At 67.0% G+C, this 11,202-nt stretch overlaps 3 protein-coding genes across 3 annotated transcripts in view; 1 reads left to right on the top strand and 2 right to left on the bottom strand.

The window, feature by feature from the left end:
- The window catches only part of MNEG_5200 (hypothetical protein), a gene marked incomplete at both ends in the record, with an annotated part of 3,220 nt that extends 401 nt beyond the window's left edge, over positions 1 to 2,819 (bottom strand). The window contains 5 exons of the mRNA XM_014046325.1: positions 149 to 641; positions 940 to 1,177; positions 1,403 to 1,524; positions 1,722 to 2,413; positions 2,633 to 2,819. Coding sequence (XP_013901779.1) covers positions 149 to 641; positions 940 to 1,177; positions 1,403 to 1,524; positions 1,722 to 2,413; positions 2,633 to 2,819 — 1,732 coding nt within the window. The remainder of the gene's footprint in view (positions 1 to 148; positions 642 to 939; positions 1,178 to 1,402; positions 1,525 to 1,721; positions 2,414 to 2,632) is intronic.
- A 966-nt stretch (positions 2,820 to 3,785) lies between these two features.
- MNEG_5199 (hypothetical protein) lies at positions 3,786 to 8,156 on the bottom strand (the record flags this gene model as incomplete). The annotated part of the gene is made up of 8 exons (XM_014046324.1): positions 3,786 to 5,126; positions 5,574 to 5,636; positions 5,837 to 5,964; positions 6,338 to 6,434; positions 6,783 to 6,977; positions 7,272 to 7,328; positions 7,533 to 7,640; positions 7,845 to 8,156. The coding sequence occupies 8 exons, from the start codon at positions 8,154 to 8,156 to the stop codon at positions 3,786 to 3,788; spliced, it is 2,301 nt and encodes a 766-aa protein (XP_013901778.1).
- Positions 8,157 to 8,443: 287 nt separating this feature from the next.
- MNEG_5198 (hypothetical protein) overlaps positions 8,444 to 11,202 on the top strand; it is a gene marked incomplete at both ends in the record, with an annotated part of 4,762 nt that continues 2,003 nt past the window's right edge. The window contains 6 exons of the mRNA XM_014046323.1: positions 8,444 to 8,755; positions 8,956 to 9,219; positions 9,571 to 9,604; positions 9,846 to 9,971; positions 10,400 to 10,610; positions 10,994 to 11,122. Coding sequence (XP_013901777.1) covers positions 8,444 to 8,755; positions 8,956 to 9,219; positions 9,571 to 9,604; positions 9,846 to 9,971; positions 10,400 to 10,610; positions 10,994 to 11,122 — 1,076 coding nt within the window. The remainder of the gene's footprint in view (positions 8,756 to 8,955; positions 9,220 to 9,570; positions 9,605 to 9,845; positions 9,972 to 10,399; positions 10,611 to 10,993; positions 11,123 to 11,202) is intronic.

Here is an 11,202-nt window from a genome sequence, read left to right as displayed (position 1 = left end):
GGCGCGTGGGAGCCCGCCTCTGCTGGCGGGGCTGCCGCCTTGTCGCCGGCCGCGTCCTGCTGGCGGGTCGGGCCTCGCCATTGTGTGCTGCCGCCTGCCTCTGGTGTTGCCGGTGTGCCCTGCTTTTTCGCATCGTCGCTGATGTTACCCGAGCCCACACTGGCGTCATCCCCCAGATCTGCTGACAGCACATCGTTGTACGACAGCTCCTCCAGAGCCGCTTTCATGGCAGCTTCCACCCCGCTGCCTGCCAGCATGCCGCTGAGCTTCGGGGACAGGACCAGCACTGGCGCCGCCTCAGACAAGTCGGCGTCAATGGCGGATGGCACGAGTGCCCGCGCGAGTGCCCGGGCGCCCGCCGGGGTCTGGCGTTTGAGCAGGGGGGCGATCGCGTCAGAGATGCGCTGGCGCGCTGCCTGTGCCGCCGCGGCGCCGGCCGGGGCCTGGGGCGGCGCCGGGCGCGAGGACAGCTCCTGCGCAAGGTCGTGGACGCTGAGGGAGGGCCTTGCGCCGCCGGCGTCAACGGTTTCCAGGGTTTCGAGGGCGGCGGCGCGCGCCAGGACGGACAGGCGCTCCAGGATCGCGCCGGCGAGCGCGTCAGAGTCTTGGGTCGAGTTGCCGGTGAGGGCGACGGGCTTGGTCTGGGTTGGCACGTGGGGGGGTCAAGGGAGGCTACATCAGCAGTGGCGGCTGTCGTTCACTGTGATGCAATCGCGCCGCCGCACGCCGCGCGGGCACGCACAACACTGCTGTGCGCCGCGCTCAGCAGCCACGCTGGGGGCGCGCATATGTGGCCACACTCCGCTTTGACGTTACGTAGACTTGACCCCATCTTCACCACCCCATGAGCTGTAATCATTGTGCCCACGCACGCGACCCGCCGCTCTCCCTTCCCTTGGACCAACTCCCGCCCTTCCCGCCTTTCGCAATCCCACGCACCTCAGGAGCCGCGTTTCTGCTGCCACCCAGATCGCCTGCAGCGCCATCGCCCAGGATCTCTTCCTTATCGCCCCCCACGAGCTCGTCCAAGATAGCGCCGAGCCCGCCCAGAGCGCCACCCCGTGACCTACGGCCTCCCAAGCCCGCAGCGTGGCGGCGGTGCGGGGCGGCGGCGCCGTCGGCGTCGCTCTTGCTGTCGAGGCCGGCGCGCAGGCGCTCCTCGTAATCTTCCTCGTACCTTGGGAAAGTGCGTGTGGGGGGGCCCAACGGCATCCATCTTATTCGGAGATGCGCACGTGAAATTGATGATCGGGGGGTCACACGGCTGCAGAGAGCGGATGCAAGGTCCAAGGCGGCAAACGTACAGGCAGCAGCCGCATGTGCCACCACAAGGAGTCCTCTGCCTGGGCAGCTCCAAAAGCACCCAAAGCCTTTCTGGTGGTGTCGAGACCTGGCTACTCACTCCTGCGCAAGATCACGTGCTATCTGGTCGAGCATTGCAAGCTCCGGAGGCACAAACGATCCGAGGTTGTCTTGAGCATCCCGCCCGACGCGTGCACCACCGGCGCCAGTAGGGACCTCCATCTGTTTGGTACGTGTGGCATGCAATAGCAAACGCCAGCACGGTCGGATTGGTGAGGCGCCGTGCTGCTTTGCGCGCAGAAGCAATTGCACTGCGCAGCTGCATGCAAGAAGGCTCCCACCCAGACCCGGCCCCGTCCCTCTTCAATACCGCACTGGGTACCCAGCTCCAGCACAGCGGCCGCGGGCACCACGCTCACCAGGGCAGCCACCTCAGCCATCAGCGCGCCCGCCGCCTCCGCGTCCCCGCCTGCCCCTCCCTTGGCGCTGCTGCCCTCCTCTGGGGATAAGCCGCTGCCCACCACCTCCAAGCTCATGACAACCTCCGGCTCAGAGGGCCCAGAGCCGTCTGTCTTCGGCCCAGAACTGGCAAGCATCATGCTCATCCTGAGCGGCCGCCCGCCACTGATCACGCCCGACCTGGCGCCTTGCCGAGGCACGGCCGCATCCGCTGCAAAGGCGGACAGCAGCTGCGAGCCGACCGCGCCGGCGGCTGAGGTGAGCCCGGCACGGGCGCCACCGAGCAGGCCGCCCAGGGGCGCGGGTCCGAAGAGGCCGGCGCCCATCAGGCCGCTGAACGGGCTGGCCATGCTGTTGCGCATCATGTCGGCCAGGATGCTGCCCATCGCTGCATCCAGCTCCCTCTCGGCGCTGGCGCCCTGCCCGGCGACGTCGTCCGCGCCCCCACGCCCGTCACCGGCAGCGCTGAGGGCGCCCCCTCCCAGGTTCGCGGCGCCGGTTTCAGCTGCGGCGCCGGGCGCCGGCGGCAACTGTGGGGGGTCGACCTCGTTGTTGTGGCCCGGCACGATGACGTCATCGCCGGCGACGCACGCGTCGGCGCGGCGCTTTGCCTCGGCGACGCAGCGTGCCGCGGTGGGGTCCCAGGACTGGGCTGTGTGATGTCAGCAGCGAGTGAGGTGATCGCAGGATTACAGTGTGATGGCTGGCTGATAATCCACCGCTTGCTACCACACGCCCGCTCTGGCCACACCGGCCGATCAACGTAAATTGTAAGACGGAAGGGGGCCACGACCTGCTCATGCGCGAACTGCACAAATGCTCCTGCCTTTGGTCCTAGCCAGCAACCGCATTAATCAACCCTGCAACCCACCTGGCGCGCAGCGCGCGATCTTGGGAGCTTCAGCCTCATCAAGTGGGCACATGATATAGGCGGCGGCATCACACGGCACGCACCAGCGGCCTGGGCCGTTGAGGCGGCACCATTCCGACACGGCAAGCGCGTCGGGCTTTGAGGAGATGCAGTTGCTTGCCGCCTTGAGGGGCCCCACCAGCGCCATCACCAGCGCAAAGACTGCTACAATACTACGCATGATTTCCTCGCAGTGTAAATGCCACCAGCGTCGCTTCAATTGTCGCTTCTGTGCCCTACCGCCTCGGGAGCGTCAGAGGTCGTTCACGACCTACTACGCGATAAAACCAACATGAATTGACCTTCAATGTACGATGCTTAGACATTCGGGAGACTTTTGCCGCAGAAGAAGCCTTGCCATGCAGATGTGCGTCACCGCAATGCTACATGAGGAGGAGTTGGGGCGGGGTTGGTGCGGGGGCCCCTGCACTACCGTAACTGTGATGTAGCCGTGGCCATCGATGGAGATTACATGGACTTGATACGTCACCCATGCAGAGTGGGCAACCGTCTCGCTCGTGACAGAGTGATCGTGTGATCAGTCATAGGGGTGGTTGCGAACACAGGTTTGCAGCCTTGCACGAACTAGCCACAGCATGGCTACGAGGAACCAAATCGCCTGATTGGCAGGTTTGGCAGTGCGCACCACCAAATGTTGTATGTATGCTCCGTTGAAAGTGTACCCCTGCCGTCCCAAACACAGATTGAATGACGGACGCAGCGTTGACAGCCGCCCAAAAACTGTGCTTTTGCCATCACCAGACAAAACCTTGTACAGTAAAGTACTATAAACTGAAGTGAGCCTTCATCACACGCTTTGTCTTCACGTGCATGCGCGCACGCACACGCACACACACACACACACACACACACACACACACACACACACACACACACACACACATGCGCACGCGTGCGCGCACTCACACATGTACACGCGCAGGTGCTCACGCCCATCCAAGTACTCACACACCAGCAGTCCTTCTTCTATTGCTAGCATGGGCTGGCCCATCTCATCAAGCAGTACGTACGTTGTTTCAGTCCACAACCCTGCCCTGCCCTCAAAAAATAACTGGCCGCCTCACACCCCGACCTCGCCGCCGCCGCCACCCTCTCAACCGCCGCCATCTGCTGGGGCAGCGTCTACCGGCAGGGCCCTCAGCAGCCTCAGAAGGGCCCCCCTGTACGCGCGCGTCCTGTGGTCTGACAGCATGCGCTCATGAAGCACGATCCTGTCAAACCCCTCGCTCTGCAGGGCGGCCTGGGGCACCTCAATAATCTCAAAGCGCGACGCGGCGGGCGCAGAATCCCCGCGGCCTGCCGCGGCCGCCGCCGCCGTCGCCGCGGCGGCCGCAACCGGCCCGACGACAGCGGCGGCTGCAGGTCCCGCATCTGCACATGTGTCACGTGTGCTATCATGCCCTGGCCGCTGCGGGGGTTGCGGTGTCGTATCCGCAGCGCGGATGTAAAACACACGCCCTGGGGGATACAGGCTCCTGTACGGCTGCTGCTGCTGCTGCTGCTGCTGCTGCTGCTGAGGCTGCTGCACTCGCCCCTGCGGCTCTGCCTGCGCGGGCTCTAGTCGCTGCTGCTGTCCCCCTGCCGCCGCGCCTTGCCGCTGTGCCGCCCCTTCGCCCCAAGCAGCTGCCCCGCCGCCACCACGGCCGCGCCTGCTGCTGCTGTCGGCGCCGCTGGGCTCACCCCACCACAGATCGAGGCTGTCCTTCCAGCTAGCGAGGTCCAGCAGCTCACTGAAGGCGCCTCCGTCATGCCCTTTGTCCTGCTGGCAACTCTCCGGCTGGTGCCCCTGTTGGTTTGCCTGCTCAGACGCGCTGCTCGGTTGCTGATATTTCTGGTGCGCCTGACCGTGCCGCCGCTGCTGCTGCTGCTGCTGCTGCTGCTGCTGCTGGTCGAGGTCTTTTGCACCCTGTGCCTGCGGCTGGGCAGCCGGCTGCCCCCCAAACGGCAGCCCTGGCAGCGGCAGCTGTGGTAGAGACGGCAGCTGGGGCAGCGCCGGCAGCGCCGGCAGCATCTTGGTCCAGCCGGAGAGCGCCCCCGAGAGGCTGGCCACCGCGGTGTCTGCCGCGCGCCTCAGCTCCGCGTCGCTCAGCGATGAGGCGCCCTCAACATACGGCACCAGGCGCTTCGACAGATCAGACACCCACCGCTGCACCACCGCCACCTGCCACGCTGCCTGCGGGTCCGCGTTCGCCGGCGGCCCGGCCCCGCCGCTTGCTGGCTGTGCCTGCTGCTGCTGCTCCTGCTGCTGCTCAGTCGGGGCCGACGCAGCCGCTCGCGCCGCCGCTGCCGCCGGGGCCGCCATGCCGAGGGCGGACGCGAATTGGTCCCTGTGGCGGCTGCTCAGCAGCTCGGCTGCAAGGCGCTGCAGGCGTGCTGCGCCGCTGGTGGCAGCAGCCGGCAGGTGGCCGGCAGCCGAGATCGCGTCGGAGATCCCCTGGGTTTGAAATTTTGAGAGCTCGGTCAAAGCACGGTCGAAGCTCCCCAAGCCGCGCACACATACATCAGTGAAAGCCTCCTCCCCTCATCCTGCGTGCACCTGCCCACACCCTGACATATGGCCCCTGGTGCACCCCCATGATTCAAACGCAGCCGCTGATGTCATCCAGCTTTCCGCCCAGTCCACTACGCTGTACGTCGAACCCCCTTTCTCCCTGCATCGCACGCTGACGTCCGGCATCTCCACCTCCACCCCGGCCCCCTCACACACAGTAATGACTGCGTCCTGATGTGCACATCCCGCCTCTCTTCAACCCCGCGCGCGCACGCACGCACGCACGCACGCACACACTCTCTCTCTTGATGTGCACCATCTCTCCCACAGCGAACACCAGGACCCGGGGCTGCCCCCCCCCACCACGCCCTTATGTCATCCCCCCCTCACCCTGATGTAAGCCATCTCAAACACCGAGCTCTTCAGCTCAGCGTACCAGTCCGTATCAAGCACCTGCAGGCGGGCGCCCGGCAGCGGTAATCGGTGGCTTGCTGAGGGTGCTCCTTTCATGCCACCCTGCCGCACGAGCAGGTCTGTGACAAGCAAAAGCAGCTGCTACCACTGCGCAGAAACGTAGATCAATCATTGGTGGCAAGAAGTGTCAAACACAGCAAAACACCGGCTGGACAACTGCCAACAAAGGCGGCGCGCACCTCCTGCTGCAGCCGCACCACCTGTCCGAGGGAGCAGTGCGGCACGATGTCGTGCTCTCGGATGACCGAGGTTACGTAAGGCCGCATCTCCTCGGCCAGCGTTGGGCAGGTCACGGCCGGCGGTGCGACTGCGACGCATAAAACTCGCGGCGCGTGGCGCAGCGCCGCTCTGCGCAGGGCGGGGTTGCTCATAACAGTGTGCGTCAGCAACGCCGCCACGCCGCCGCCTGCAGTCCGGCAGAAGGTTTTTTGCACACATGGTCGGGCGAATTTGACTTGCAGGTTTTGTTGACCGGAGTTTTCACAAGTACACTTTTGAAAGGGACATCAAGAGATGGGTGCAGCCGCCAAGCGTGAGACCACATGGGCAGGGCAGGGAAGCCTGAGCGGCCGCCCAGCACGAGGCAGCCGAGACGTGTCATTGCTCAAGCACAACGCACAGTGTGCCGCAACGTTGCGTCTCCCACCCCCCTCCCCTGATTTGGTACAACTAGGCCTCACCGAGGGAGTGGCCCACGATCAGGATCTCGTAGCCGGGCAGCTGCCCGCTCAGCTTCAGCACGTCCCCCAGCTCCAGCCGGATCAGCTCGCGCGCCGCCTGGTTGGGTATGAGGCGTGATTGATGAGGGCGCAGCAGACCTAGGACGTGCAGCACTCAACATCATCTGCACTCTATAACGACGTATGTGCTTGCAAGCGCGCTCAAACGTATCAAGGAGGCTGAAGCTTTCGGAGGATCCAGCCCTTCGAGAGCAGGAGGCAGGCTGCTGAAAATCGACGGCAGGCACCGATTGCCGCACCCCCCACGCTCTGCCTGGACCTCTTCGCGGCCGCAGCTGATATCACCACCCACCAGCCCCGGCCCACCAAAGCCACCCTAACCCCTTGACCCTGAATCCCACACCCTGTGTCCTAAACCCCAGCAGCGCTGCGCGGCCGGCCGCACCTGCAGCATTCCTTCGTGCGCGTAGCGGCCCGGCCCCGCCTCGCACGCCGCGCCCATGGCGTTTGTGAGGACGTCGTGCATCGACTTGGTGCCGCGGATGCCCCACACGATGCGCGCGGAGGGGTGGTCTGTCGCTATAAAGTAGGCCGGCCGGAGGAGCGCGTTGTCCGGCTCAAAGCGGTGGATGCATGGCAGCTGCGGCGGTGGTCCCGTGGCGATTTGGCGAATGCGAGAGATGCAATCGTTGAGGGTTTGGTGTAAAGGGTGGCGAGCAGGTGCAGCAGTTGTGCGAGAGCGGGTCAAGCGCCGCTGTTGCATGAGCCGTATGGCTTGGGAGGGCGTGTGCACGCTTGACGCCGCAGCCGCACGGCCTGAAGCCGGACCCGGCCCATCGTGGCGCAGCTGGGCGCAGCGGGTGCCGAGGGTCGAGAGAACATGGGCCGATGCCACATGCATAGGGGCGGTGGCGCGGCGGCGGCCAGGGCGCACCGTCAGGCTGCTGACGGCGCACAGGCTCTGTGGGTTGTTCTTGTAGGCACCATACGCCTGCGAAGCCGGCGGCCGTGCAAAGGGTCTTTGCAGGGTGCCAAAAATGCAGGGCTGGCGGCCCGTGTGGCGGCCAGGCAGTGGGCTTGCAGGCACGGTCATGCTATCGTGGAGGGGCCGCACACATAGGTGGATTACGCAGCGTGTAGGCATGGCGCTCGTCTCCTCAGGGGATGGTGTGGCAAGGGCGATGGCGCGGCGCACCAGGTCGGCAGCGTCCAGCAGCCGCGCAACGAGCCGGCGGTCTGTGACCGCGGTCCCTCCCTCCAACTTGTAGCCCAGGCCGGCCTCCCGGTGACGCCGCGCCAGCGCCTGCGGGGCCGCGGGCGCGGGGGGCGCCGGGGTTCTGTGCGCCGCCCCACAGGCTGGGGCTGTGCAGCGGGCCAGCCTGGAAGCGCGCGCCCCTGAGGATCCCCAAATGCCCCGCCCTGATGTGCGTGCTGCAGGTGCCGCAAGCCGCCGTCCGTCGCAAGCCCGCTAGTCCGCCCGCTGCAGGCGCAGCTGCTTGGTAGCTACCTGCACGCCGAACACCAGGTCTCCCCACGAAAGCGGCCCCACGATCCCTTTCAGCATGGACGCGACCTCCGTGAACGAGAGCTCGGGGGAGGGCGCGACGGCGCTGGTGACGTCGTCGGCGGTGAGGCTGGTCTTCAGGCTGCTGAGGCTGCGCGGGCGCAGCTGCAGCCCTTTGAAAGGCAGCTGGCGTAGGAAGCCAACGGCGCTGTCGCATTGCGGGCCGGGCTGCGGCGCGCCCAGCAGGTGTGCTGCTATGAGGGGCGCATGGCGCTCCCCAGCCCTGCTGACCACGCCGAACGCTGCGGCGAGCATGGCAGCAGGCGCCTACGCAGGCTGTTGAGCCTTTGATTGGGTGCCTTGGATAGACTGTTAGCCTCTGCACGATCCTATCATGTGTGCCGCACCCCGCATTGGACCTTCGTCATTTTGGAACCAATACCGGCTTGCGATACGGTGGTGTATTAAAAGCTTGGCACGTTGGCGGATGACGCATTCAGGCTAGTGCGCACCGTTTTTGGTTTTCTAACGGGGGATCTCGTGTCTCACACTTGCGATCTGACCCCACAGCTTGACTTCCGCCAGGGGCGCGCACAGAGGCCATGTGTGCGCCTGGAGCTGCTCCCATCAATGGAGCGCACGGCATTAGCACCGCCGTGTTGGACGCCCCGCCCTCGGCGACGATGGGCGCGGCGGCGCGCGCCGTGGCGCCGCCCTTCAAGAAGTCCTCAAAGACAGACAAGCGCATGACCCCCACGGGCCGCGCCCTGATGGCGCTCTCGCTGGCCATCGCAGTCATCGCCGCCTTTTGGCCCCAGCTCGTGCCCCACCTCGGGGCCCTGCACGCCGCGCTCGCGCCCGCCGCGCCCGGCGCGGCCCAGGCGCCGCGCGGCGGCGGCGGCGGCTGCCCCCTGGTGCGCCGCGGCCTCCGCGCCACGATCGCCGCCCCCCGCAAAGCAGCAGCGCGCCGCCATGCGCCTCTGCGGCGCCGCCATGCGGGCGGGAGCCAGCCGCCCGTGCGCGCGCCGCGTGTGCGAGGGCTCAACCGACTCGTCAAACACCTCCAACCGGTTTCCCTCCAAAACCGGACCCTACCCTCCCACCCATACACCAGGGCTACACCAGCGCCTCCGGCGCCGCCCTCCCCGCCGGCCACCCCCCGGTGCCCGGCGCCGGACTCGCGCCGCCGCCCGCGGCGGCCCCAGTCCGGCGCCTCACATGGGTCAGGGGCGACATCTGGACTGGCGACGCCGCGGCGCCGCGCGCGCGCGCCATGGCGGTTGATCTTGAGAGCGGAGAGGTCGTCCAGATTGGCGGCGAGCCGGCGCAGGGCGCCGCATACGATCTGGTGGACTTCGGGGACGCGTTTATCATGCCGGTAGGCGGTGGGGCATGGCGGATTGCGGGGCGGGCGGGGGCGAGGGGACCCCGGCGCGGCCGTCGCGGCGGCGAGCTGGGGGTTGATACCCCGTGCACGCGGGAGGGGCTGCTGCATTCTGAGCGCGCCGCCTGGTGCGACCAGGGAGGGGGGATTGCGGCGCAGCGTCGGGTGGTCTAGGGGCGCGCCGCCCAGCCGCTTGATTGTTGGGTCTGGGCGCGCGGCGGCGCGCAGCGGGGACTGCCGCCGAGGGGTCGGGTTGAAAGCCGGTGAGCATTGCATGTGCCTGCGCGCAGCCATCCACTCGCGCCCTCCCCCCCCTACACACACACACCCCTCGCGTCCCAACAGGGAATTGTAGACAATCATGTCCACTTCATCCCGGGTGCGACACGCCGCCGCCGCGATCTAATGACATGCTGATCTGAGGATCTGACCGCACACGCGACGTGCTTGCAGGGCGCCGCCTTGGCGTCAGTTCCTGGGCCCGCTGCCTACAATTACTCCCATGTGCCATTTATCCCCCTCAGCTGAGCCACCCGAGCCGCACCACCCAACGGCATGTTGCAAGCCGGTGCCTCGCCGCACCATTTATCATCCGCCCTCCCTCCGCCCCGCCGCCCCAGGCGGCCTGTCGCTGGCGGGGGTGGACCTGCGGCGCGCGGCTAGCAGGGACGAGTTTGCGGCGGCGGTCGCGGCAACTGCCGAGAAGCTGGGCCCGGAGGAGTGGGTGCTGGGGGGCTTTTGGGACGGTGAGGCCTGGGGGCGCGCAATGGATGGCGGGCTGATTCTTTGATGGGCTGATTGTTTGGTGGGCTGATTGTTTGGTGGACTGATGATGTTCTCTGTTGCCCTATTGGCTAGCCTATGCTGTCTGAAAGCATAGGGGCTGGCGGGCTGCGCGGCCGCTGTTATTGCTTCGCGACCAGGGGTGCTGCTGCCGGGCACCACATTATCCTCCTGCGCGGTGGCCCTGCGGGTGCGCATGCCCCTGACCTGCGGATGGGATGCGACCTGGACCCCGCTGGGCCCTCGGGCAGAGCCGCGCTCTGCCCCTTAGCGCATCACTCAGGTGTGGGCGTTCCCGTGTTCCGCGCAGCAGCACCCCCCCCCTTCCATGCCTCACACGACGCCACCGCCCGAACTCTCCCCCCAAATCAACCTCCGCCTTGCCCCGCAGACAACCAATGGGGTGGCGGCCTGCCCAACGCCACCTGGATCGACGCCGCGACCGGCGGCCGCCCCGCCATGCTGATGCGCATGGACTCCCACCTCGCCCTCGCCAACAGCGCGGCCCTGGAGCTGGCCGGAGTGGGGGCCAGCACGCCAGACCCGGCTGAAGGGATCGTGGACAGGGACCCGCTGACGGGGCTGCCCACGGGCATCCTGAGGTGCGTCCCGGCCTGCGGCCCCCAGGCGCGCCCTTCATATACCCCCCCTCCCTCCTCCAGGGCTCGCTCGTGCTTGCTCTGATGCGGGCTTGCTCTCATGCGGGCTTGCTCTCTTTCGTCGTGCGGCCGGGCGCCGGCTGGGGGCGGGGGCCGTGGCCGTTTTCCCCCAAGGCAGTGTCGGGGGCGCGTGCGGCCCGTCGCGTTCGGCCCGGCCGCATCGTCATCCAGGCCCCGCCAAGCCCCCTCGTCTCGCAACTCCCTACCCATCCAACATCGTACTCATGATACAATGCACCCATCAAACATTTATCAAACGTTGTTGGCATCAGAAGCTGGTAGCCTCAACAGCTCGCGACCTCCGCCTCCCGCCGCCCCACGCGCAGGGAGAACGCGATGCGCCTCGTGTCGTCTGTCATCCCGCCCCCCTCTTCCGAGCGCCGCCGCGCGGCGGTGCTGGCGGCTTCGCGCTACGCGCTGTCCCGCGGCATCACCAGCGTCGTCGACCTCGGAAGGTGCGACAGCAGGCCCCGGGCCGGGGGGGTTGGGGGGGGGGTGTCTTGTTTCTCTGAAAGGGGGCGTCGGGCCCCGGCGG

The sequence above is a fragment of the Monoraphidium neglectum genome (assembly GCF_000611645.1).
Source record: "Monoraphidium neglectum strain SAG 48.87 unplaced genomic scaffold scaffold00762, whole genome shotgun sequence".
NCBI lineage: Eukaryota > Viridiplantae > Chlorophyta > Chlorophyceae > Sphaeropleales > Selenastraceae > Monoraphidium > Monoraphidium neglectum.
This window is presented reverse-complemented; position numbering and strand designations above follow the sequence as displayed.